Raw genomic sequence first — 26025 nt, forward strand, 5'->3', positions numbered from 1 at the left:
TAAAAACTGAAAACCGAATACTTTTGGGGCTCTTTTCACTTCCTATATCTAACATCCAACCAAGAGCTCACAGTTTTTGATGTGTTAACAAAGTTTGGTCATTCAAACAGTTTCGCTTAACCTACCGACACTCGCGTTCTCATCTTACTTTGAAGGAAAAGTGTCAATTTCCGGTATTGTCTTGAGGCACTAATGCTGACTTGACGCAGCTGATTGTGAAGATGTTCAATATGGCTGTCAACACCCGAGGAATGGATGCAAGGCAAGCATGGGGAACAGACCATGCCAGGACTGGGTGGGTGTGTAAAGTGGCGAGGGGGCAGACTGATGTAAAGGCCAAATAATAGTCTAAAGAAGTGGAAGAATGCATCTGTTGGGAAGCCTGCAATTGATGATGATGGAAATACAATCACATACAAACAATCTGCAGTTGCAGCTGCATTTTAAATGTGTTATTGTGTTTATACAGGAACACAGTTCGAAAATTTAAACTGAAATAATTATTCCATAAGAAGTGGTTTTGTTTTAGACCAGTATTTCTTGCTGACATTAACTTTGTTGCAGGAATAAAACTAATTCAATGCCCAATTTGCATGTTTTATTTATTGGCAAAAATAATTCTTAGTTTTAAGTCTTTGTTATTAAATGAAAAAGAAAAAGTTTTTTCAAGGCGAATGCTGAGTTGTTTCAAACGATTTTCAAGTTTCACATTAGTAAGTTTGGCAGGTCATTTCTCTGTTATGTGGAGTCGAGGTTTTTTTTTTCAGGCTCACGTTTACTTTATGTTGATTTTTATATTTAATTTAACCCAAGACTTGAAATGTAAATCTAATTTGCAAATCTGACCAGGTATGAAAATAAAAAAGCGATCAAATATGATAATAACTGTAATGATGGAGAAAAACAGATGATGATGATGATGATGATGATGATAATAATAATAATAATAACAAGGAAATTTGCAGTCACATACTGCAACATCCCACGACACCCCTGAATTCAAAATTTTACCCTGACCTACTTGAATTGGTCAAAGATCAACGATAGTGCTCCTACCTACTTTCATAGATCAAAGCAGTAGCTTTTGATCTGTGGTCTTTCTATCTTATCCGGTTCCCGAGTGTACAAAAATTGAATTTTTTTCAAGGTCAAGGTCATCATCTCATTTTCATCCCCTTTGCTGCCCGAGTAATGTGCTTTTTGTTTCATCTTTCTGCATCGATTGCGAAGATATTTGGTGGACTAACGAACGGACGGACGAACACACGAACACTGACAATTACAATACATCGCTGCTTTGAAGTGGGATGTAATAAAAGCCATTCATTCTAAAATACAAACAGGCAGGTAAAACAAATCTAATATTTGACTTTCACCTAAGAGGGAGAGAGAGAAAGAGAAAGAGAAAGAGAAAGAGAGAGAGAGAGATGGGGAGAAGCAGCACATCTTCCGGTAAAACAAATTATTCTCAAACAGATCTGAGTATCTGACTGCATCTACAAATATGCACCAACCAAAAAATCTCAACGCGTATCAATTTATGACGCGGTAGAAGTCAAATATGTGTAATACCTAAAACGGACACAAGGAGGCAGGGCAGCTCTCTTGGTGTGCGTCAGTAACTCAACGCTGTCTGAAAATTAATCTTCACGTCACTGCAGCAGAATTAATCCGGTAATTTAAGCGTTTTTATAAATATTCACTCTGATATTTAATGCACATAGTCAGACTTGAAGTTTATATGCAGCTGGTTTGCAAATTTTAACGATATATTCTGATAATTAGACCGTCAGAGACACGTGCTACAACAATTAATTTATTTACTTATTTACTTCTATTTACTTCTAATCTACGAGAAATTAAGCTCATTTACGTTCATTAATATGTTAAAAGTGTTAATTTTAATGTTGTAATTTTCACTTTGTGGAAATCTCAGATGAAATTGTTTTGTTTATGACAGATTTAAGCTTCCAAACTCTTCATTGCTGTTCTTTAATACAAATTCAGAGAAGTTTAATGCAATTGTAGAAGTCACCAAATGAAAAATTAGTCTCATTATAAAACCCCAAACTAGTTTGTGGAGGGGTTTGACTGGCATTTAAAAAAAACAACAACTAAATTTACTACTTTGCAATTTTTTCAAAAACGTAAAAACAGAGATGGCAATCTGAGCTGGAGAATCTTTTTTTATTTCTAGAGGCCCTGCACTGTAAGAAAGTACAATATTACTCAATTATATCAATATCTTTGCACCGTCATCAACCAATGTTGCATATACATATATATATACATGTACTGTATGTATGTTGATCGGATGGACACAAATTTTTTTGAAATTAGGCTTGATTTAATAGAGAGGACAGCTCTGAGCATTATAGGTCCTAAGTTTTCTTTTTTACATTTCAGTTATCTTAAAATTCAAATTCAAGCCATTTTAATGCTCAGTCTGTTGACACCATGCTGCATGTCTGAGTCCTCTTTCTGTCCCGTGTGACATTAAAACAAATATTTAAAGTGATAGGAAATTGGAGTTGAAATTGAAAGTGACACTGCACGCTTTGTCTCTGTTGTTCATCTCAGCGTGTTCTTGACATGCCCACATGTGTAAACTTTGTGGTGTCACATTGTAATGCATGTGGAACCGGTCTTGTTCTCCATTTAGCCTAGAATCCATCACAAGATCTCAGTTCATATGACTGAGGGGCTGTCAGGAGATCGGTGGTGGGATTGAGAACAAGATCCAACCAGACATCATCTGTATGTGTGTGTGTGTGTGTGTGTGTGTACTAAATGTGTGTGGGATCACGGATGTTCAAGATTAAAAATAACCCACACTGGAATTAAAAGATAATTTGACAATATGCGTAATTAAGGCCTGAATATACCAGTTTATTGTCCATTTCTTTAAATTAACAGGTTAATGCTGACACACATTGAGATAAATTCCTGCACAGCTCAGTTGATTGCAGCTGGAATCAGTGTCAGTAATCTGTTAACAGCACTGAGGATGAATGTGTGTTTAATTCAGAGGCATGGTGGTTGTTGTGTGTTACGTATCTGCAAAAGTTCCCTCAGTGCTTCCCTGTCCGTCCCTTCCTCCTTCTCCTTTCTGTTCACTGCTGACCGGATTTAAAGGACGGTGCATCAGCCTCTTTCACTTCTCATCGATCCTGCTGTGTGTCTTGACCTGAGTCCACTGCTGAAGTACTCATGGTTCAAAAATCTTTTTGATGCTTTTTTTTTTTTTAATTTTAAATGTTCTTAACTAATTGTGTGTGTCTGTGCTGTTACAGGAAGCGGGAAGTGCATATAATCAGGAGAGTCTGAGCATCGGGCGTTGATGGAACGGCAGCTGTTGGTGCCAGAAGAGCTAGAGGAAACGTTGGAGGTGTTTTCGACAATCAGCGGTAGGAATCTTAGTTTATTTATTGATATCCTTTATGATATCATGGATATGACACCGCACAATGGAAATTTGACTATTGAGACCTGGATAGTTGTTGAATGGAACATTCAAGTAAAATCTGAAATTTGACAAAAATTTACATATTAAGCATCAAAAAAATTAGAACATATTTTTAAGTTACTGTTTTCGTCAACAATTCCCAATGAGGAACTGTTCTAAAATTCAATGATGATGATATTTGCAGTTATTTTCTCAGGAATCAGAATCTAGATAGTTGCGTGTCTAAAAGAGTTTATTATTTTGTTTCTGTTCACAGTGAAAAAAAAATTGCAGTGAAAGGAAAAAATAGTAAATTGACTTTCGTCAGATTTGTTCCTGGTCATTGACTTTTTGTTTCTTACGTTATTGATTTATTTTCTATACAATTTTTTTAGGCCACATTGTAAGGACTGATACTAATACTGAGAAATGACTGGACCCATTTTCAGGAAACCTTTTGTAGCGGTCATCAACGGTGACGAAACCAAAATTGAGATTTTTTGTGTACTTTTGTACCCTGGTGAAAAGTCCAAACGAATCTGTTCATGTGATGTAGGCCATCCAAACACACTTTTGTCCAGTCAGTATCATTAGCTGTGGGGTTTATGTCATAGCCCACCCTCCACCCCCTCTTCCTGTGATAAACACAGAGCAGACATGAAGTGAGATAAACAATCACACATTGAGGAGAACAAACGGCTTCATCGCCGGAGGAGGAAGAGGAGAGGCCGCACCAACAAGATCGTATGACGAAGCCTCCTCTGATGTGACGATGTCTCTTTTGGAGTTAATTCAAGAAAGCCAAGAGGTGTTATGTCGACTCCTTTATAATTTGTCCTTCTCTATCAACTTGTTGACCCGACACACACACTGTAGATGCAGTGGGATGACACGGAGAACAGGTCGGTGGGTTGTAAAAGTTATGTTTTCTTTTTTATTGTCCATCATTTAATCACAGTAACCAGAGATCCATGTTTGATCATGATTCACATCATGGAAAAGATTTTCCTGGGAGAGTAGCGCAGCTGCATTTCCTCCAACCTGAAAAAACTTTGATTCATGATTACATTACAAGATGTCTGCTGTAAGTTGAACGATGTGAAATATGACAAACAGGAGCACACAGAGGAGCTAACGTGAAATGCTCTGTGTGTTTTTGGTCAGTAAACAAAGAGGAGATCTTTCTTAATCTATGCCTTGCTTAAAACAATATTCAGTTTTTATTAGTTGCAGCATTTGCTTTAGATTTGATTTCACTACTCCCTGGGACAATTAGTTTCATTTTCCTAATTTCCTTAGAATATTAAGAGTAATCAGGGGAATTTCCTACTTTGTTTTACTCTTGATAAAAGTTTCATTTCAGATCAGGAATGTCCTCATATTATAGAACAGTGAGTTATTTGAGTGGATTTTTCTCATGACTCTAGCAAAGGGGAATTTTTCTGTATTTTCAAACATACCGGGGGGTTATTCTAAAATTTCTTGCTTTTATTTAGTCATTACACTATTTCTAAATGTAAAATATGAAGCATGGAAATCTTATGATCAGGGGTTTAAATGCAGTTTTTCCTGGGGTGAAAATCAATTGAATGTTTAAAAAAATATTAAAACAATGTGCAGCCACTACAGTTAGAGCCGACTAGAACTAGCTTGTTCTCTATTATCTCACTTTAAATTAAAGATTGAACCTTACTTTGGTGGAATATTCAGCATTGCTTTCTTGTTTTATTCCAAGCTAGACCTAAAATATATGAAACAAAATTTCTGTATTGCATATTGAGATTTGAAATTGTGATTGTTTTCATTTAAGATACAATAAGTGTAGTTTATTCGACCAGCAGGTGCATCACTTTATGCAGTTTAATTTCTTGAACGCAGCCTGTTTTGGTGGTTCATGCTGGTAACTGATTACCTGACACAGCCATTGTGACTGGCTAATCGATAACTTAACCTCATGTCTCAACACACCGGCAGTAGAAATCCAATCTGCTCACTAGCTGAAGAGTTAAGAGGGGTGGGGTGGGGGTTAACTGACGATCAGAAAGTCAAAGAATCCGATCAGAAGTCTTCTGCTGCCCGGATCCGTCATGTCCGTCGGTCTTTGCTGTGGCCGTCATCCAGCAGACAGGAAGCCGATTCATAAATCCACACAGACTTACAGACAAGGTGAGTGTTGCTATAGACAAAAACAAAGGGTCATTTTAGGGTTGAATGTCAGGTCAGGTTAAAGAAGAGGCTTTATTGAATCATCCCGTGTTAGTCATGCACCACAGCTTAATCAATATTAGTTCACATGTAAAAGCCTCTACAGGGCCCGGGGCCAGACAGGGCAGAGATGTACTCTTATCTTATGAAAAGTACATAGAAGATGTTTTTTTTGTTGTTTCTGACCAGCTTTTATGTCGATTAAGGAATGGTCCTGTGAACATTTTGTAGCCCATTCATGTCAGCAACAGACATACAACAAACAGCAAACATGTTTGTGTGATATTGTAGATAAACATCTTCATTTTTAGAGCAGGAAGTTGAGAACAAAGCAGGGCTTTAGGCTTCACAGAAGAAATGTCTCCCTGGATGGACTATGAACTTGTAATTTGTTCAACTTTTATGTTCAGCGTCCTTGCTCCTTATTAAAACTGTTTTATTTTTAAACATCTGCACACTTCTAATCATTAATGCCTCCACACATGACTGGTATAGAAAACATTGCAAATGCAAATAATGCAAAGCTGCATTATTTGGGAACCCTTTCATTGCTCACTCAGATCCAGGTAGACAGATTTCCACAGAAGTAGGGTGGAGCAGAGGAAAGAGGAGTGGTGTAATCGCTCAAGAACTTCGACAGGTGTGTGTGTGTGTGTGTGTGTAGAGCAATGCAGACAGACAGGCAGGGTTTGGGAATCCAGATGAAGGGAGGATGAGGCGGCTGAAGCTCCTCTCTCTGCCCGGAGAGATGGAGATCATAAGAGAGGAAGAGGAGAGCAGGCAGAAGAACGGGAAGCAGTGTGGAGGGAAGAGGATTGTCCAAATCTCAGTGCAGGAGATGGAGAGCTACCACAGATACTCCCAGTGCTGCCAACAGCTACATAGTGAGTTCTACAGGGATGTGTGTGCCAGGGTGGTGTGTGAGTTGTTGCTCATGCTTGCTAAGGGCTGGGTAGGAAATAATGACTAGTGGGTATTAAATACTGTATGGTGTTAGATGTGTTTTGCGTGTCATTGTGAGTGATCTGCCAACGCTTCTTCCGCTATTAGATGCAGTTGCATGATGGTCTTTCAAATATACTTGCAGAGATTTTTTTAAAGTACATCCATAATTATTTGTCTGTTGTGTGATGAGCACGGTTTCACAAAAGCTGCTTTTGTATCTGTCACTCAGGAGGAGCGTTGCTCGTACATTTATTTAAAGGACAATGATCTATATGTCAAAGACGTCCTGAGCCGCAGAGTCACTATTTTCCTGTAACAGCTGTTCCATCAACGTGAGTCATTATTGGTTAGCACTCACGTTTAACAGGATGGATGCTGGCTTGTGTTGGCTCTTTGATTGGCCAGTCAGATTACAATGGTGATATAAAGGATAAGTACAGTCTATTTACTCTACCATCAATAAAATGTGAAGGTTCAGCAAAGGCCAAGGAAGAGTTCAGGAGGAGATCTGGATCATCCATTTTTGACAATATTGGACATTTATTTTAATTGTTTTTGGTTTGTCAGGGAGGAATGTGTGGGTCTTCATGAAAAACATACATATCTTTAACATAGTTAAGGCTGCTAGTTCCTGTTATATCCAAGTAAAAAATGTTCTATCAGATTGCAACAACATTGGTTTCACTAAAACTTTGAGTGACGGGTCGTGGGCCGGGCATGTGAGAATTTTTTTTGGCCATAGTGGTAGAATGCACCATATTGACTGCCATTTTACAATATTACACTGGCCTAGATATACCTAGATGCACATCTGCACAAGAGTCTTCCTTAATATATCCCAGCATCTCTCATGAGACCAAAGTACACAGGTGAAAACTGTAAAATATACTACATCCTTATTTGCTGAAGGTGGTTCACTAAAAAAGTGACTTAATTATCTGACAGCCTGTGTGTGTGACAGAGAAAGATGTCGGTGTGTGTGTACATGCATTAAAAGATTGCCGAGTGTTTGTACATCATCAGTCATGCAAACTCATGTGTGAGCACGTCAGCTTTGGTTCAAGTTTATTTTGGTCTCTTCTCTTGGGGCTTTGTTCTGTATTGAGATGATGTGTGTATTTTTAGGAAGCACTGTTCTCCAAATAGTCAATATAGCAATGACAGGTGCTGTGAACTCGTTTTCCTCTTTCTTAGACATGAAGTAAGTCATGACAGATGATAATTTTTTCCTTACAAGGCAAAATGTGAAAAGAAAAAAAAAAAAGAAGCCCGGTCATCATCTGAGTTGTCAGTAGGAGTGGCCTTGTCATCATTATATTTAATTATAGTGCCTCATTTTATGAGTTAACAGTTTAGTAGAGAATAGTAGTTAGGCCTGTTTGGGTTTTTTTTTCTTAGAAAATCATTCTTTATTTAATGAGCTTGTTTATTATCTTTTTGGTCGACCTTGTTTTCAGTCTCTTGCTCAGTACACTGTGTACCAAAATGTTCAGTGTGCTAAAGTTTATCTAAAACCTGTCAGACAAAAATAATAATGATGATGGTAATGCAGTAATTATAATGACAGTGAAAGTTATTTGTGTAGCATCTTTTATGCGAGAATCCTGAATGTGCATAGTAAGAGATACAGTACTGGATATACCAAGAACTTAAACATAAAAACAGTTTGAATGTAAAATTATACATTAATACTAAAAACACACATAAAAGTTTTTTGACATGGGAGCTGTACTTATTAATGTATTTCAATAAATGTAAAATTAAAGTCCTCAGCAGGATAGATCAGCCTTTCTGAACACAGTGACTTCAGAAGCAGCTTGTCCACCCATCAGTTGATGAAAAGGTGTGTCTTACATATATCATACATACATTTTTGTATGTGTGAGCAAGTTTTTTATTGTACTAAGTGGCCTGTTTTAGCATTGTTTGCAACTTTTGGCTGTTTGATATCCTGGATGTTTTTTTTTTGCCAAATTGGAGGAGTATAAGTTACACTTTGTTTTGTCCTCCACTTTATTCTCTGTTTTGTAGTCTGTGGGTCTCTTCCTGTTTACACTCAAGCCGGCCAATACTGGCTGATCTTGGAGCGGAAGTTTAGTATTTACTGACACAGATGTGGAGGGAAAGTCTCGAATTATTCTAGCTGTAGTCGGCACCATATCCCACACACACACACACACACACACACACACACACACACACACACACACACACACACACACACACACACACACAGGTCTGCTTTACATCCTGCAGACAGATGCTAACGTCTCCTCTGCATCCCACAGATGCACAGTCGCTAATCATGACTGTTGATTTCAGAGGGTGTTTGTGTTATCATGATTTTTCTTATTTACATAATTTTTTTCCTTCACTTTAAGCTGACATGAGATCCATTTGATATCAGATACCCACAATAATCCAGAGAGAAGTTTATGTCACTAAGAAGTTGATTTCAGATTTGGGAACAGAATGACACAAATTTGAAGAAACTTGAGTCTTGGATTAATAAACACCACTGAATTTTAGTGTTGGGCTAAATTAAATATTTTTATACTAGTATTTGGCATTTTCTTTAATTTCTCCAGGAATAATGCATGGATCTTAACACAAAAAATATGGCGTTGGTATTTATTAATTTGTGCAATGTGGTGAGTTGGGTGCTTGTCATTAAGCCTAGAAAGTTATGAGATTTTTGATGAGGCTTGATTGAATTAAAGATTTAACTGAAGATTGCACTCTTTTGAAAACTGAGCAGTAAATGCAATGCAAACCTTTGTTGCCCTCAAGCTTTTAATAAACTGAGCTCAATATTATTATTGCACAGTTTGAAGTATTGAGGGTGGGACAGTGAATTATTCACCACTGGGTGAAACTGGTTGCTCTCAGTTGTCTGAGGATAAATCGGCACACAGGAAATGGGCCATTATAAACCTGCTGCCTTTTCCTGCCTCACATGCTATCATGTAAATCTGACATGAGCTAAATGCACATAGGCCTGCACTGTGACACCACTGTAACTGATCTCCATGGTTACAGTATGTACTGTCTTTTTAAATCTCCTTAAATCCTTTTGTGTGATGATAAACATTTTTAGATTAGACCCAGGGATTCATTCATTCTCACTTGTTCTTTTAGCTTGTGTGGGCCAGCATGTAAATATCTGTACATGTTAGTGTAATGGCTTTTGTATTTGTTTGAAACTGTAGACTCAGAAACTACAGAAACCTGAATTTTCCAACACGTGTGTTTGTTTGTCCATGTGTTTGTATGCTGGACAGTTTGTCTTAGAAATTATTACGGACCTCATCAGCCTTGTTGTGATGTGGCAAACAGAAGCCGGGTAACGTTACATTAACACCCCATAGATTCAGATTTCACGTCATGTTAAAGTAACTCAGCAAATACCAGTTTACCAACAATGAGACTGCTGACAAAACTTACAGTAGTAGAGTATTTTATTATGTGTTTTTATGTCTTGTAATTGTCTCTGTTAAGTCTTAAGGAATAGTACTTTCGTATTTAGAGTAGTAATGAAATTTAAATGACCTCAAAATGGAGATTATAGATTGGAATTTAATAAATGGCGACTTACGAACAATTCAGCTAACGAATAACCTCTCGGATTGTGTTCATAGGTTGAGTGCTACCTGTACTGTCTGATTCGTTGCTTCAGATTTTTCTCTGGATGTAGAGACCCCTCCTTCCAATTCTCTTGGTACCAAATTTGCATTGTTGTTTAACACAATGTGATTGGACAGTTATCCCCCCTGTCTTTCATATTCACTCCCCACATCAATATAACTACAGATTAATGCTGTCCAGTTTTTAACACTCGCACTACAAATTTTTTGGCTGGGTTTTTATATTTTAACAAAATAATTTTCCTTAAGTTGAATTAAAAAGAAATGACTGGACAGTTGTTTATTTCTCCATTTTTCAGATAGTTCAGGCAGCATGCCCAAATATTCTGTTTGTAATAAAAACAACTGTCATAAATTTCACATTCTGTTTTTATAACACAGGTTTTCTGTTTAAAACATTAGCCTAAGGAAATAATCATCAAATATAGTGTCACATGACCAGGATCATTTTCTTAGTCAGTCTTTATGTTAAGGAGTTATGTGCAGAGTCGTCTGAAATATATTTTTAGAATGTTCAGTTCCAGACTATATTTGTGCAGATTCCATGAGATCATCCAGTTTGTCACGCTCTTAAGTCAAACAGCAGCCACACCTTGTGTGTTATGACACAAAGAAGTGACAGTCAGATCCTGATGCTGCAGGCAGGTGTTGGTGCAGAACAAGAAACTTTGATCACCTCTAAATGAAGATTTTTACAAAAGACTTTTTACACATTTTTCCTGCCTCGTATTTAATCTTTATTACACTTAAAGTTTCATTCTTTCCAATTCTACAATTTATGATCAAATTTCTATGTCGGCTTACATTAACAGTGTCATGAGATGCTGGATGTTCTTAATAGCAACAGAAGGAGCATTTTCCTTATCATGGCTGCATTTTATGAATGAGCCTAATGTTTGATCAACATTTTCACCACTGGAAATGATCACTGCCCAGTGTGCAACTGGCACAGTGGGTCCCCCTGCTGTCTATGCCGGCACTTCTAAAAATGATGTGTTCGGGTACAATAAATACCCTCTTAAATACATCTTGTATTCAAAAAGAATAAGAAGTGCTGAATACAGAACACACATAAATCATGTTTACTTTAGTACAACTTCTGTTTCAATTGACTTCCACTTTGAAGCGTTGCAAGGTTAGCTGAAGAATATTGCAGAAACCCACTATTTGATATAGACATTTGAGAAGCATTGATAAGATGAAGTCTCTTCCACCACTGTTGGAATGTAGACGTACAGTGCACACCCACAGGGCTATGAATTCATTTTAATGTAACTAACATCAAGTTCTTAACTACCAGGAGTTGTCTTTAAACACAGTAGATCTGAACAGCAAATGAACATCTTAAAAAACAGGTTTTCTCCCAGGAGAAGGGCTTTAAGATATTTGCTTTAGATAAATATGTATTTATCATTTAGTTTTAAAGGTTTTCAAGAAGAGACATTTTTAAATGTCATAAAAACTAATTAGTATCTGCCAGGAAAATTCACCATAGTTGATATCGATAACATTTCACACAAAATTCATGTATTCATTCATGGACACAGATTATGCATCAGAATAATAATGGTGTGAAGCATTAGGAAGTCACTGCCAGTTTTTTTTTTCTTTTTTTCTTTTAGATCAGTTTTTGGAATTTCTATTTTCCATCAGATCTCGTCTGTCTTCATTAGTGAAAGCAGTGTGAAACGTGAAACTGGGGGAGGATCGTGTGAAACCCCGCCTCCTTGCTGGCACAAATGAGCGAGAAGGGGGGGAGGCGTGTGAGAGTGCCGGAGCGATGGCAGTGCTGTGACAGCTCAGTTAAGCATGAGGCGCTCAGCTGCGGTGGAATGGACTGGCTGAACTTCCACTGTAATGTGTTCAGACAGAACGCCTGTCTGTGTGTGAATGCATCTTAAAGGTGTGTGTCTGTGTGTGTGTGTGTGTGTCTACCGTGGGACATACATGTACCGACAACACAATGGCTCTAAACCGAGTGTCTCAACTCTGCCATGACATCACCAGGCTCTGGCTGCAGCTGAAGATGATGACAGGTAAAGTGTGCAAAGAGGGTTGAGTGTGTCCTGTGTGTCTGTATATGTGTGTGTGTATAAGTTTTATAACGTAACATTAGACTATGAGAATCCTTCAGGTGCTTTCCAGTGTGTGCATTTACGTAGAATTTGTGTGTTTGACTGAGACTGTTATCACATGCAAGTGCAAACTGAAAGCCTTTGGCATCGCAGGTTGAGGAACAGGTGGTGAAGCGGAGCTGAAACGTTTCATGTTTGTCTAGTTTCTGTCATGTTTGTCTCACTCTGCAGGACCAATAACATGATTTAACCTCAGGTGTAGTTAGAGCTTTTAGACGATGCCTCAAGTTGCGCTGAATGAATGTTACTGAGAGAATTTAAAAGTGAAGCCTAGAAAAATGCTTATGTATTATAAAATGGTTTTAATTTAATGTTTTTGCTCCTGTCTTGAAGTGATATTGATTGGTTGGTAGTTGATTGATATTGCTCAGTCACCTTAATCCCATTGTGATCTGCTGGACATTGCGTTATGTTCCGTCTGTGTTAGGTGCAATAATAGTACATGTAGTCAAAATCCAAGCTGACATGTTATGGCATCTAAAATGTAATTTATTCTTAAAATTAGGTTTAACTAATTGTCCTCTGCTGCAGGTTTAGCTGCACATATGCCACTTTGACAAGTACCAGCCCCCCAAAAAATGACTCAAGTAGAGTTGGAGGTAACAGATCAAGCCAAAAGCATTGACCCAGTCTCTGAAACTCCCACAAATCCCTTTATGTTTAAGTATCTGTAGGCTTCACTGGGAAAATCAAATGGCAAAAATGTCCAAGCAGTCCCTGGATCTGCCCTTCTATAGTTTTCCTTCAATCCTGCTGGAGAATACCCATACCTTCCTAGATATTTCTTCACAATGTGACATTGTGTCTACAATGGAGATGCTTGACTTTTAGACGTCTTGTGATGTTACGGATTACGACATAATGACAAATAAATGTGCTGTATTCTGATTGGCTGGAACGGGAAGATCAGCTTTTATAAATTGACTGAGTAAATACCTTGGAGGGAGGTGTGCCTGTATTACCATCAGGTGGTTTCAAATGTGTCTTCAACTGATATCATTGATTATAAAACCTGTTGAGTGCTTGAATCTGTACTTTTTAGCACTCTGCAGCCAATTTGTGGGGGTAAAAATGTAAGAAAAATGCATCCTGAGTTCAGCTAAAACCCAAGACATGTTAAAGTTTAAAGAGAATGAGTTCATACAGCGTCTTCTAGTCTAGTCTTTATGAATGACTGTTACAATAATTGTGTGAATGAGTTTATGGCATTTAATGAATGAACTAATTTAATGAACATGACCTGACTTTGCTCTCCACATTGATTGCGTCTCATTGTACAAAGATGCCTTTCCGGCTAAAAGCGTTGTTACCCATCAGAAGACTGTTACATAATCCAATCTAAAGTGAAATGTATTTTGTCCCGAGGTCCTAACAGTGTTTTGAGCTGCGTGTTATTCACCCACACTGAGTACAGTATGCAGCAGCACACACTCGCAGCATGTTAAATCACATTTTCCCACATTAGCGCAGCTTGTTTTCTCTTGTCAGTTAGGAGCAGCATTGAGACAAAACCCTTTTGAGAGTTTGAATGTCAACATGTCCTCCCCCTTATGTCCTCTGAGTTGTGTGTTCGTCTGTCGGTTAATGTATAGTCGGAGTTCTCTGACGTGAACCGACATGAGGCTAATAATACAATGAGATATTTCTGAATTTGTTGGCCCTCCGGAGGTTTTATCAGGTGTCTGTGTGGAGCGATTGCATTTGCTTTACAGGCAGATGAACCGAGTTTATAATATGAACCTGTTATCCTGCCAGCGGGCAAACAAGACTCAAAGCGCAAAGGTATCAACCTCTCTTCGTGTTGCTTGTTGCCAAGACAAGATTAGAAGTCTAATAGTCTCAGCTTAGCTCCCATGATGCGATCTGGGGTGGGTGTCTCAGACAAATAGGAAGTATTTGTGTTTGCATTGGCAGCGAGTTTTAGGCAGATGACTTCGTCATGAAGAGTCACTGAGAGCAAATAAATACAGATGAAATGGATCGATGCAAAATTAACAAACGAAACAAGAGAACAAATCAATAAACCCAGAGCAGAGCTGAATTGGAGGTTAAATTAAGTGGATGGGATGAATTTTTAATGATCCCAGATGGTGGACAGGATGCTGGCAACAAAACAACGATAAACAAACTTGATTTCTAAAGAAATGACATTAACTGTACCAATAGAATCATTTTTGGTTCCACTTAGTGGATATAAAACTTCATGTTCTTCTCTTATTTACCCTCATTTGCTGTAATAAACATTACTTTTATGATGCATCCACATATTCAACGTTAGTGACAGGGTGACGTGTGAATAAATAGTTGGTGATTTCATGCAAACATACCAAAAGGGTATATTAAAAGAAAAAAAAGAACAATTGAATTCCTGACTCATATTTCTGGTACAGACTTATGTGGGTAGAAACATTTAAAACACCCATAACAATTGATCTTTCTACTTTGCATCCCTGACAGCCAAGTCTTTCAGATGCTACGTGCTCAGTGACATGACATAGAACTATAAACTTGTTTGCAAACCCATTAACATTGCTTTAAAATAGAAGCTGCTTTGTTGTGTAAACCTGCTGTGCTTTCTGGAAAAAAACAACAACAAAAAACCGTGAAAATTAATTGAAAGTAAATCCAATAAACTCAAACGTTTTTATGCTATATCCCGAGTCGTTTCAACACGCCTCACAGTAACGCGTGGAGGACAACGATCTTTAAAGGGCAGCTGACCTTTTTGTACTGACCTACTGAACTTCACACCAGATGCAAAAACATATCAACTGATAAGGATCACATTACTGGGTGCGCACGGCAGTATTACCTCATGAATACTACCATTGAGGGCAGAGATATTGCCTTGCACGTCTACTTATTGTCTGCTAGTCAGCAGCATGACACTAATTTTTTAGAATGAGGGTAGTATGAGGAAAGAAAAGATAATAATAAAAATCTTATATTAGGGAATTATTTCAACTAAAAGCCAAACATTGTTTGTATTAAAGAAGATACTGGAAGTTTTGCTTCTTGTGTGAAAGAATAGAAGTTTTTCCAAGTGATGTAAGTTTAAGGGCAAGTAAAAACAGAGTCCTCTTGGAATCATTACTCATTTGCTGCTTCCCTCTCCTTCTGTCTTTCTCAGTTTACGTGCTCCTCTTTGTTCTTTGCAGTGTATGAACTGGAAGCTACTGCCAGGGGCGGCTAAAAATGAGCTGTTTTACTCCCAGCTGAGCTTTTAAAGTTGTTTTTTTTTTTTTTTTAGTCTAATGATGGAGAGAGAGAGAGGAAGGGAGGAGGACCGGGATGCAAAACCCACAAGATTGCATACATGCTCTGTAGTTTTGTGAGCCACACCACAGATACAGGGTAAATTTCCATATATTTCCATGTGCCTACATATTGTTCCTTGTTGTCCCAGGAGCAAGCGAATGGTTGATGCTACTTTTGGTTACAGTCTTTGTTGGTCTAGAAAATACACACCAAACACCAGGGAAATGTGATTGTTACATTTCACTGAAATTACACACAAGCTGTTTGCATCTCTTAAATGGTTCTTAATTTGCTCATTGTTACATTTTGAAGCATTTAAAAAAGGAAGTCATCAACACGTTGCAGATGAAGCTGGGGGTTGCTACAGAGGTTGCTAAGGGCTATTAATATGATATTAGATAAATAGATACTTTATTAGTCCCGAAGGACAATGTGTATTATGTGCTTAACTTTTTATGATTCATATACTGTATTTGTGACGGATAGATGTAAAGTCTAGCAAAATGATGTAATTTTTTTAAATCGCTCTGGGGGCTACAAAAAGACTGATTTTTTTTTTTTTGTGATATTGTGACATAATCCAGATTAATTAAGTTTCAAATAAATAGACCTACTGTTTGGAATCGACTTGTGAAGCTACTCTAACAAACCCAGTGAACTTAAACCTGAGTCCTGCGGGATAACTTCAACCAAACCTGAGTAGCATGATAACAAGTGGACAAACGATTGACCCAATGACATTTTTTGTGAGCTGATCCTGGAGATAATTATGAACTAATTCGTCTTTACACACATTCAGAGTCTCCTTGTATTTATTGAATGTCGTCAATGTCGTTTTTTTCCATGAACACTCAAACTGTTGGTATGAGTGTTGGTTTTGAACCCGTCTTTCTCTGTGTCTGTTATGACGGCAGAGCAGACAAACGAACAGAAGAGCATTGTTTTACTGAGATCATGATGATGATGATGATGATGATGCCACCATGTATTCATAGCCATTGTTTCAAACCACTAATGGATGGAGGCAGAGAACACTTACAGCAACTTGGACTTACTGAAAGGAACAGGAGGAAAACGGGCTCCATAAAAAAAAATCAAGCTATTGCGTTCATCTTTTATTGATTTATTATTGATTTATTATTCATTTCATTGTTTATCTATGTTTACATTTCATGCGCCAGGGGTTTTGGAAGTTTGCCTGTAATATGTACGGTATATATACAGTATGTACCCTCAGTTGTTTGTATTTCATGCTCTTTGGTATGTTTTTAGTCTAATCCATGCTAATTGTCACGCGCGCGCGCACGTGTACACACACCCACACACACACACACACACACACACACACACCAGTTAGCTGTGTGACCCAGTTGCTGTCTGTGTTGTTTGGTATGGTGTGTGTGTGTGTGTGTGTGTGTGTGTATGTGTGTGTGTGTGTCTGTGTGTCTGTGTGTGTGTGTGTGTGTGTGTGTGTGTATGATAGATGCTCCACAGCAGTGACAGAAGGGGCTTTGGTAAACCCTGACTATAATACGAGATAATAGAGCTTGGATTCCCTCACATTAGTGCATGTACTCACACACACACACACACACACACACACACACACACACACACACACACACACACACACACACACACACACACACACACACACACACACACAGTTGCAGAGCAGCTGGCTAACTCTTTCCCCTCCACAGGCTAATGTACTCAGCGCAGCTGACTGACTCTCTACTGGCATTTGATACCAACACAGCAACTTTTAACCCTCCAGACACACTCTCATCTCTCTCTCTCTCACACACACACACACACACACACATACACACCAACCTCACTTCCTCCAACCTACTGCCCTGAAGTCTACATTCCAAGTCTGTCCTTCCCATTTGGTGCCTACTGGAGCAGCAGATGGAGGGCTGAACGTCTGGGTGACGCCGGGCGTCTGCCTCTTGTCGATGCCATACCGTTAAAGCAGGAGCATTACTCCAGCTGACATGACAATCCCCAGATTGTATTCATAAGATGTCAATGTTAGTATGCACGTTAAATAAAACATTTCAGTGATTCGTCTTTAATATCAGGTTGCACTAACACCAAATGGACCTACTCCTCTTTAATATACTGTATAAATCTGCAGGAAAAAGTATTTGTAAGTATTTGATTCCTTGTATTTTTTGTCTTGCTCTATTATCCCCCACCTGTCAATAATGTTGTCTATTCACACACTAACACACCTACAGTCTCTATTATTAACCTCAAACTTTTTTTTTCTTCATCTCTCCATCTGTTAATGTCTTTCTAGTTTAAAAAAAACCTTAAACTATCTTCTTCTCTTCCATTTTTTTTTCTGGTCTTTTGTTTTTGTTGTTGTTGTTGGTGTCCCGCTGAAACATCCTGTAATTGGTCCACTATTGGAGAGGTCTGGTCTCTATTTGCGCTTTTACGTACTGACTTTAAACAGGTTACTCACTTTTACTGAGTTTTAAAACAGTTTTAGTTCAAAGGATTTGCAATTTACAAAATTGCAGGACAATTAAACAGCGTCTAGAATATACTTTATACAGTCTAAAGAAAACAAAGCACAACTAAGAATGATGCACCATGATGCTAAATCTTTTCACCACGTCTCATGAAAACCGACCCAATTTTTTTTTTTTTTTACTATACTGCTGACACACAGAATACATAAAGATATTATAACTTCCTTGGTGGAGGTAATAAAGACACTCATTTTATTTTCTAACTTCCCTGGGAATAAAGCAATAAATTTCCTTCCTGCTGCTGCGACCTCAGGGCGCTAGATTACATTTTAATAGAGGAAACCTGAAGGTAACTTAATCCCACCGTCATAAGTTTTACAGGCTGCTGTCATCATTGGACCCTGATAAGAGTTTTCCATTTCATCAACCACTTTTTTTACGTGTCTTTCTTTTTTTGTTTGCATTATCCATAGCCAGGGTTGTGTGTGTGTGTGTTTGAATGAACATCAGACAGCTCTCTGGCTTCCTGTGGCTTTGAACTTTGACTAGGTGGGAGCACTGGTGGCCATTAACCAGCAGAAAATAGCTAGCAGCTATCTTTGAACCAAACAATATGTGTTTAGCAGAGGGATCCTGTCGGGACAAGACTGTACAACAAAGGAGGTAGAGGTGGTGTGAATGTTTTTGTGGGCGAAACACAGCGGTAGCTGGGTGTCCATTTCTCACTCATGCTTGGAGTTTGTGTAATGTCTCCATAATACCTGGGGTGTCATTTGCACGACATCCGTTTCACTTAGAAATGGTTAATTTGAGTTGTTTCGGTCGTTGGTTTACATGGTGTTTGTATAAACAGGCAAAATCCTTGGTGAGCACTGATAGATTGTTAAAAGTCGCAATTTTGTAAATTAAGAGAGATTAAGAAACTCAGGATGCTTGGTATATTTTATTTTGCAAATGAATACAAGTAAAGAACTTCAGATTCTTCAGGAGAAAACTTTCCATGGACCCGGTGCCTTAATTTAGCTGTTGCCTCTGTTTCACCCCTGAGGTGTTTGTCAAATTGAGTTTTTACCAAATTTCATTGCGGAGGCATGTTTACTGTAATTAGATTCCAAACAGTCACCTACAATCTCATTGTACTCGCCGACTCGTCATCTTACTTCTCTATACAGTACGTGGTTGATTCAAAATAAATAATGTCTTTTATGACGTAGATGTTGATTCAGAATGCTCAGACTTAGATGTAAATTCTGATGTGAATACATTTAAAAAGTAAAAATTGAGAACTTTTTTTAAAAAAATGAATGGGGTTGTAAATTTCCCCCCAAATTTTGCTGATGTTTTCATGGTTTTTTTTTTAATAATCTTGTGAATGTTTACTGCTTTTAATCACTTTCCTGAAAATAATTTTGCCATGTGATGATGTCCTATATTTATTTCTTTTAAACAAGAATCCACACCCTCTAATGATGTTCACTTTACAGCCAACATTAAGACCCTTTCGTGGAGCCGCTATGAGTGAAAGTGACGTTTTTGCTAATAAATTTTCTGCAAAGCAACTGATTAATGAATTGAATATTGATGAGCTCTCAATCAGCAGAGGTGATGCAGATGAACTGGAATACAATTATTTCAGTCAGTTGTTGAATGTGGTTTTGTTGTGTTTATATAGTGTAGTGTAGTTCTGGTCCTGACCATCCATAGAGAATCCATACCTAGGATCGGCTTGCACCAGGCCAACACATTAAATATGTAGGCATGTGAAAGAAAGGCTGTCCTCCATTTCATCCCATTGAGACAAGAGCACCTCTACGCTCGTTTTTTTCTCCGACTGCTCCATTCCCCTCCTCCTCTTCTTCCTCCTCCTCTTCAGCATCTTTTCACCTCTCTAAATCCATGGCTTACTCTCTCTAACACACACAGAGACGCACAAACATGCTTTCAGCCGGAGACCCTCAGGAGATTGAATTGTTGTGAATGAGTTGGTTTTTATTTTTCATATTTAAATCCTGAAATTATGCATTAAAGTTATGACGTCCCTTATATTATTGTGATATATGTCATATCTTATTAGATGATAAGCGCAAAATTGACTCTAACCTAAATTTATCTGTTGTGTGGTCTGATAAAATACAGAAGTTAAAGTTCCACATTGATTTATCCAATTACTATTTTACATCAGAGGTTTGCAAGGTATTAAAGATATTTTTCCCCCAAACGGATAGAAAAATCAAATAAAAATTGAAAAAATAATAATATTCTTGTGCAGCATTAAGTTTTAATGGACATATTGCTGGGTTATGCATCAGCTCGCCCTTCAGCTAAGCCCCAGAAAAAAGAATGAATGAATTGTTGAAGGGGTGTCAGGGCTAGGGGGAGGGGTACAAGCAGGAGGAGGAACATTCTTTCTTGGCCCCCCATAATCACTATTTGTGTTTGGCTTGCTCTGCCCCACTTCCAGTGTGAGCATGTTGTTTGGCGGGTAAAGGGGTTCACTTGCAGCCAGGCCGCTATAGTTTAATTTCATTCATTCATTAGATTGAGGACAAAGCGGGGAGTTTTAGGGTCGAAGTGAAAAAGGAGTGAAAAGCGGCTCGACGCCTGAATGTCTGAAATGTCTTCACCCTTATAGGCAGGCATGGTGTGTTTCACACTAGTTCTTTTTCCCCAAGAAGTAAATGTCTCCTAAAAAGTTGATTTATTGGATGAACTCTAACAGTAAAAAGAAGAGTAACTAACTAACCGATGTGAATCAAGTTTTTTTTTTTTAATATCATTTTTGAAATGAAATTTTTTTGAATGGCTTTTGCCAGATATGTCATCTCAAGTCGGTACTTACCAATTCCCCAGCTTCACTACTTGTTTTCACTATGAAGAAAAATAAAGAAGCAGCAAGAATAACAACTAAAAAGAGACTATTTGCATTCTAAAGCACATCAGCAGGATGTTTGGCTGAATGCAAATACAGTACAGTCACTTCTTTCAGATAATAAGATGTGTTGTATGTTTAAGAAAAGACTGACAGCCATTGATTAGCCACACAAGTAAAGTAGCTTCACACTCCTACTAACCACATGTCGCATAACATGTTACCAGCATCATTTATACACCACAGTTACAGTTAATAAAGGAAAATGTGAAAGCTTTGTTTGTTTTTTAGTTTATGTTGTAAAAGTTGGTCCAGTTTAAAGTATGTTTTGAAATCTGGTGTTATTCAGTTACAATGACTTCATACAACGTTTGTCACACTGAAGGGATTGTATGGAAGCATAAATCAGATAAAATTCTTCTTCTGGTTTTGGCCAATCACTGAGGAGCACAGAGCAGCCTTTATGGAGCAAATTAGAGTTTGGTATCTTCCTCTTTGACATGTCGACCACAGAGAATGATGTAAGAACTACTAACTTTATCAGTGGACCCCCACAACAAACACAAAGGTGTACAAATACTGTAATAATAGGATGTCAAGTATATCACTGGGTTTTACATAAACCATAAATTGGTGTTAAATCCTTTTCCACTTTGTCCAAAACCACCTGCAATTACAACCAACTCTTTCCACCTGAGTGTTAGCCATACAAACACGATCTACAGCAGCTGTTATTTCAACCAGCCCTGTCATTTTCCTGGCTGGAAAAAAATAAAAAAATCCCTCACTGTTATCCCTCCTCCTTTATCGACCTGTATTTAAAAGCTGCAGCTCAACTACGAAAACACATCTGAAAGGGAAGTCAAACGTAAAGGGGAAATGTGCTGAAAAGCGGATGATGGCGAAAAAAAAAAACACACCAGCTGTGAGGAAAACGGAAAAAAAATTCCGTTAGCATAATGAGTTCCATCTAAGATAAAGATTATTACTCAAATTATTATTAGTTTTAGAGTAAATTTACATGTTTTACATTTCCAGGACTTTTGGAAATTACTTTTGAAAATTACTTTGAAATGATCTTGCAACATCTTAAATATTAGCTAGGATTATTAAAGCACGAGTACATACAGTGAATATAATTGGAGGGTGGACGGACACACACACACACACACACACACACACACGTCTGGCTGTGTTCCACAGTTCAGGTCTTAGCTGGAGCTTACTGCCTGACACACTGAACTGACAGCTGGCCTGACAGCAAACACTGACGTGACAACACACACTCTCACACACACTGTGAGCATCTGACAACTTCTAAAGCCATACCTTGTCTCTCTTAAGCTTAATGCATTATGCTCAGAGGCATTCTGGAGAGATTCATTTCAAAGCTCAGCCTCTCCTCCCATCTCCTCTTCCTCTCTGTGTTCTGCTGTGGTAGAAGATAATTATAGCAGAGTTGCTGTTTTTGGTTAAATTACAGGCTGGTTGGTTTGGGTGGAAGCTCTGTGGTCTGTTAGTCTATTAAAATGGACCTGCATTAGTGCCATGTTAACCATCTCTCTAAATTTTTTGTCCTCTTAAACATTCTGTTCTACTCCTTCCTATTCCTGGTAGTCCTGTGCTCCATTCAAGGCCAGCATTTTTTTTATGAGTGCAAATTATCTCTTTATTTTCATGCTGCAAATTACTTACAGTATTTTCCACACAATAAGGCGCACCTAAAAGTTTTTTTAATTTTCAGTGCGCCTCATAATCCAGTTATAAAATAGGCCATTCATTGAAGGTGCTCCTTATAATCAGATACGCCTTATAACCCAGTACGCGTTATATATGAAATATGTTTAAAATTGGCCGTTCATTGAATGTGCGCCTTTATAGTGTGGAAAATATGGTAATTTCAAGATCTGTTTTGAATATTGCATCAGAATTGTAGGACCTGACATATCAGATAATAATTAGTTCACTATTCTCATTAACTTCTTGTATTTTGTATGCTTTTACCTTTACATAAAGAAAATATCATCTTTTAAGAAAATAGAAATGTTAAGATATAAAAGAAATTCAAAATGCTTTTACTTTTTGCCTATTTGAAAACAGGAAAAAAATCATTTAAAAAAAAAGCAGTTTGTGCTCATTTTAATTTCTTAATATTGAGCAAGAAATCTGATTTTGTTATACGTTTTAGAAACCATGCACAGTAGTATAAGTTATACAGTAAACAAAGACGTGTGTGTTGTGCGTGTGTGTGTGTGTCACTCCTCCACACCTCCGGTGTTAGCAATTCCTACCAGACAACAGCTACATGTATTTTGTGCTCCCTGCTGTGACAATGTAACTCAAACAGCTGCTCACATTCTGCTCCGTGCCAAGAGCGGACTTCACACGAGACGTGAGACTTACAGTATTTGGAGTGAGTCACCGTCTAGCCGATGGTATGCTCACACACTGTGCAACGTTGAGGATATAAGCTGTTAATCTGTGGGGTTTGTCGTCATGTGGAGCTGCTGCAGAACACAAGGTCCACAGGTTGGAAAAATCAGTGGAAGAAAAAGAATAGGATTCAAACAAACTCCTGGTCTTGTATCTGTAATTTAAGGTTACTGGGTTTTTTGTTTTTTTGCTGAGGATGTGGCGCCGTCCACATGCAGCGACTCCTCTCTCTCCCCCGATACAGCAGTTTTTTTTCGTATTTTTTGTGTCTTGTCTCTCCGTGTGTTTGTCCATCTTTGTCACGTCCATCTTTGTCATGTCTACTTACCCCAAGGTGCTCATACTCCCGTGAGTTTCTGCTCGACATGCGCAGAACAACCCACTTCAGCGACAGCAGAGACACCAGGAACCTGTGGCGGGGGTTTCAGTCCATTACGGACTACAAGACCCTTCCGCAGTCCTGCGACAGCTCCACCACTCTGCTGAACCAGCTGAAAGACTTCTTTGCACGCTTTGAAGCAGACAACAACATCCCGGCACAGAAGAGTCCACCCCCTCATGCGACCAGGCGTTGATGCTTTCTCCAAACAGCGTGAGGCAAGTCCTCAGAAAGACCAACGCCCGAAAAGCCCCAGGTCCTGACAACATTCCCGGTTGTGTCCTGAGAGACTCTGCTGATGAGCTCACAGGTGTCTTCACAGACATCTTCAACATCTCCCTGAGCCAGGCTGTTGTCCCCAACTGCCTCAAAGACACCACCATCATCCCAGTCCCGAAGAAGTCACCCCCATCTGGCTTCAACGACTACCGCCCGGTTGCTCTCACTCCCATCCTCGTGAAGTGCTTCGAGCGGCTAGTCATGCACCACATCAAGTCTGCCCTCCCTTCAACCCTGGACCCTTACCGGTCCAACCGCTCGACCGATGACGCCATCTCCACTGCCCTACATTCAACCCTCACCCACCTGGAGACCAAAGACTCGTACGCCAGAATGCTGTTCATCGACTTCAGCTCAGCATTCAACACAATCGTCCCCCAGCAGCTCATCCACAAACTGGACCAGCTCTGACTCAACACCTCCATACGCAACTGGCTGCTGGACTTCCTGACAGGGAGACCGCAGGCAGTTCGAGTTGGTTACAACACCTCCAGCACCATCACGCTGAACACGGGAGCCCCCCCCAAGGATGCGTTCTGAGCCCCCTCCTCTTCACTCTGCTAACCCATGACTGTACACTGACTTCCAGCTCCAACCTCTTCATCAAGTTTGCAGACGACACGACTGTGGTGGGTCTCATCAACAACAATGATGAGACAGCCTACAGAAATGAGGTGAGCCTCCTGGCTGTGTGGTGCAAGGACAACAATCTCCATCTGAATGTGGAGAAGACGATGGAGATTGTTGTTGACTTCAGGAGAGCACGCACTCAGCATGCTCCATTAACCATCGACGGTGCTGGAGTGGAAAGGGTCAGCAGCACCAAGTTCCTGGGACCGCAACACCGCCTCGCTGGCCAAAAAAGCCCAACAGCACCTATAGTACCTCCGCAAACTGAGGAGAGCGAGAGCCCAACCCCCCATCATGCTCACCTTCTACTGAGGCACCATTGAGAGCATCTTGACCAGCTTCATCACCGTGTGGTACGGCGCCTGCACCGTTTTCTGCCGTAAGACCCTACAGCGCATCGTGAGATTCGCTGAAAAGATCACTGGTGTCTCTCTCCCTTCCCTTACAGACATTTATAACACCCGCCTCACCCGCAAAGCCATCAGCATTGCAGGTGATCCCACCCCCCCATCAGGTAGGAGCCTCCAGAGTCTGGGGCCAGAACCAGCAGGCTCAAGGACAGTTTCTTTCACCAGGCGGTCAGGAGGCTCAACTCCCTCGCTGCTCTGCCCCCTGCCATAGCCTTGAACTCTACCCTCACACTGCCCTGCCCTCCCCCCCCAGCACCTGACTACCTATCTCTCTCTCCCCCCATCAACTCAGGAACTACGCACACGTCACTTCCCCTTCGGGATTAAAGAGTGTATAGAGATGTTAACCATCCCTTGTGTTTCGTCTAATACCTTGTGCTGTACTGTCTGATATACTGTCTGTGTTGTACTGCCTGTTGTCCTGCCTGTGTTGTCCTGCCCGTGTTGTCCTGCCCATGCTGTCCTGCCCGTGCTGTCCTGCCCGTTTACTGTGGGTCAGAGAGGACTGCAATTTCATCTGTGCTGTATGTCGTGCATATACGGTACATTTGACAATAAAGCTGACTTTGACTTTGACTTATAATGGCCAGCCATTCGAACCTCTTGAAACTGCATTATTTTTTAGACTTGATTGCACATACTCATATATATCACTCCCAGAAACTTTTTTTCATCAAGATCATTGAAAAACTAAAGAAAAAAAAATATTATGTTAAAATGGAAAAATATTCTGGATCTGCCCCTTTATTTGTGTCTCTTTTAGGCATTGATGGAATGGATTCTGGCTGAAGTCCTTTCCTAGCCTTCATTTTTATTATTAATTTTTCAAATACAAACACAATTTAACACAAACTGCCAGGCTGAGGTAATACTTTACCAAACCCACATACTTTCTTTGTCCAAGAAA

At 39.2% G+C, this 26025-nt stretch overlaps 1 protein-coding gene across 8 annotated transcripts in view; it reads left to right on the forward strand.

The window, feature by feature from the left end:
* Positions 1-3174: 3174 nt before the first annotated feature.
* mcf2la (mcf.2 cell line derived transforming sequence-like a) overlaps positions 3175-26025 on the forward strand; it is a 49173-nt gene continuing 26322 nt past the window's right edge. For 3 of the 8 annotated variants that reach the window (XM_068309481.1, XM_068309484.1, XM_068309487.1), the window contains exon 1: positions 6378-6534. In XM_068309481.1, the coding sequence (XP_068165582.1) occupies positions 6399-6534 (136 nt within the window). In that variant the 5' untranslated portion in view covers positions 6378-6398. Of the gene's footprint in view, positions 3205-3293; positions 3408-4073; positions 4348-6377; positions 6535-12010; positions 12276-26025 lie in introns of those variants that run through there. The other 5 variants (XM_068309486.1, XM_068309488.1, XM_068309483.1 and 2 more) reach the window with 5 other exon arrangements.

This window comes from Antennarius striatus, chromosome 24 (assembly GCF_040054535.1).
Source record: "Antennarius striatus isolate MH-2024 chromosome 24, ASM4005453v1, whole genome shotgun sequence".
NCBI classification, from domain to species: Eukaryota; Metazoa; Chordata; class Actinopteri; order Lophiiformes; family Antennariidae; genus Antennarius; species Antennarius striatus.